The sequence below is a fragment of the Chlorella variabilis genome (genome assembly GCF_000147415.1).
Source record: "Chlorella variabilis unplaced genomic scaffold CHLNCscaffold_20, whole genome shotgun sequence".
NCBI classification, from domain to species: Eukaryota; Viridiplantae; Chlorophyta; class Trebouxiophyceae; order Chlorellales; family Chlorellaceae; genus Chlorella; species Chlorella variabilis.
The window spans coordinates 280,457-282,760 of record NW_005435068.1 but is presented as its reverse complement, the minus strand read 5'-3'; the positions used below and the strand labels follow the sequence as shown (position 1 = coordinate 282,760).

At 71.5% G+C, this 2,304-nt stretch overlaps 1 protein-coding gene across 1 annotated transcript in view; it reads left to right on the top strand.

The window, feature by feature from the left end:
• Positions 1–101: 101 nt before the first annotated feature.
• Positions 102–2,304, top strand: part of CHLNCDRAFT_26393 (hypothetical protein) — a gene marked incomplete at both ends in the record, with an annotated part of 2,974 nt that continues 771 nt past the window's right edge. Inside the window, 6 exons of the mRNA XM_005844892.1 lie at positions 102–306; positions 619–696; positions 950–1,068; positions 1,364–1,534; positions 1,775–1,850; positions 2,117–2,202. Of these exons, the coding sequence (XP_005844954.1) occupies positions 102–306; positions 619–696; positions 950–1,068; positions 1,364–1,534; positions 1,775–1,850; positions 2,117–2,202 (735 nt within the window). The remainder of the gene's footprint in view (positions 307–618; positions 697–949; positions 1,069–1,363; positions 1,535–1,774; positions 1,851–2,116; positions 2,203–2,304) is intronic.

Genomic DNA, 2,304 nt, shown 5'->3' with positions numbered 1-2,304 from the left:
TGCGCCCGCCATCGCGCCTTGTGGCTCTCATTTTCAAAATAATTGAAAATGCGGCACTGCCTCATTTTCAATTATTTTGATGCAACCCCCTTTCGCTGCGCATGCAGGGCCTGGATGTGGTGGGCATGGCCCGCACCGGCTCCGGCAAGACGGCGGCGTTTGTCATCCCGCTGGTGGAGCGTCTCAAGGAGCACAGCGCGCGGGCGGGGGCGCGGGCCGTCATCCTGTCGCCCACCCGGGAGCTGGCGCTGCAGACGCACAAGGTTGTGAAGGAGCTGGGCAGGCACAGCAACCTGCGCACGGCGGGTGAGGCGGCGGGCCGGGCAGGGAGCTGGGCAGGGGTGGGGGCCGGGGCTGAGCCTGTGGTGGGGTGGGTGGCTGCAGCCTGTTGACTGTAGCCTGTTGGCTGTAGGTTGTGGTGGGATGGGGTTGGGGGCTGCTGTGGGCTGCAGAGTGTGGGGCCCTGAAACACCCTGGGCATGACCTTTCACAGTGCTGTATGTTTGGTGTGGAGGCGCATGCAAGGCGCCGCTCTGCGGGGAGCAGCGTGGCAGGGATGCTCGCCCCCACCAGCTGCGCCCGCGCGCCGCCGCGGCCCCCCGCCGCTGCCGCCTGCAGTGCTGGTGGGAGGCGACAGCATGGAGGCTCAGTTTGCTGAGCTGGCGGCCTTCCCAGACATACTGGTGGCCACCCCAGGTGGGCCTGGGCTGGGCTTGGCTGGGCTGGGCTGGGTGGGTGGGCTTGGCTTGGCTGGGGGTGGATGGGTGCAGAATGCTTCAGGCAGCCTACTGCGGCATCGCCTTTCCAGCCTGCGGAGCCCGGCCGCCCTGCCCGGCCTGCCCCTGCCCGGCCTTGGTCGCTGCGCCCGCGTGAGGTCTCACGCCGCGCCCGCTCCACTCCCTCCCTCTCATCCCCGCCCGCGTGCCCCGCCCGCCCTGCCCGCCCGCAGGCCGGCTGATGCACCACCTGCAGGAGGTGGAGGGCATGAGCCTTCGATCCTGCGAGTACCTTGTGTTTGATGAGGCCGACCGCCTGTTTGAGATGGGGTTTGCGGAGCAGCTGCGCCAGGTGGGGCGGGCAGCGGAGCGGGAGGGTAGGGTAGTGGGCAGTGCGGGAGCCGGGGCGGTGTGCCAGCCGGGGTGAGCTGGAGCGGCGCGCGGAGCAGCTTGGCCAGGCAGCAGGGCTGGGTGTGTGTGTGCGCGCGCACGTGGGTGCAGCTGCGCGAGGAGAGCGACGGCAGCTGCAGCAGGATGCCGAGCAGGCTGCCGTACCAGCCACCGGCGCCTTGGGAGCAGCGGCGGGCACATTCACACACACGCCACGACACCAAATCAGCCTGCCCGCCGGCCCGCCCTCCCTCCAGATCCTGGCCTCGGTGGGCCCCAGCCGCCAGACGCTGCTCTTCTCCGCCACCATGCCCAAGGCACTGGCCGAGTTTGCGCGGGCGGGGCTCAAGGAGCCGGAGCTGGTGCGCCTGGATGCCGACACCAAGATCTCGCCAGACCTCGCCCTCGCCTTCTTCACAGTCAGGTGGGTGGGCCCGCCTCTCGGCGCGGGGAGAAAGGAAGGGCGGGGAGCGAGGCGCAGCGGGATGCCGCGGGTCGGGCTGGGGCGCCCGACCCGCAGGATGCTTGTTGGGCATCCTGCGGTCGGCAGATGCCGCTTGGCTCATGCCACGGCGCGGCGGCCGGCAGGGGTTTGTGTGCGGCCCACAGCTTCAGCTGTCCCTGCCTGCCCCCGCCCGCCTGCGCTCCGTCCTCCCCTGTGCAGGCAGGAGGACAAGCCCGCGGCGCTGCTGTACCTGCTGAGGGAGGTGGTGGCCGCGGACCAGCCCACCATCATCTTTGCCTGTGAGCGGCGCGGTGCCCGCCCACCTCCCCGCCCACTCACGCACACACGCTCGCCGCGCCACCTTCACGCTGCCTCCGCCGCGCGCTCCCGGCACCCCTCCACGCTGCCCCGGCCCGCGCGCTGCCGCTCGGCTCGGCCCGCCTGGCCCTGCTGAGCGCCGCACCTCCCCTCGCCCTTGCCCCCGCCCATCCTCATCCACCCGCCACCCCACCACCCACCACCCCACCACCCCACCATCCACCACATGCACCCCACCCCCTCGCAGCCACCCGGCACCACGTGGAGTTCCTGGCGGGGCTGCTGGCCCAGGACGGGCTGGAGGCGGCCTATGTGCACGGCAACATGGACCAGGTGCGCGGGGGCAGGGAGCGGCGGGCCGGGCCGGCGGCGACACAGGTGCAAGGGAGGCTCCTGCCCCCCCAAACCACCACACGCACACGCACGCGCACGCGC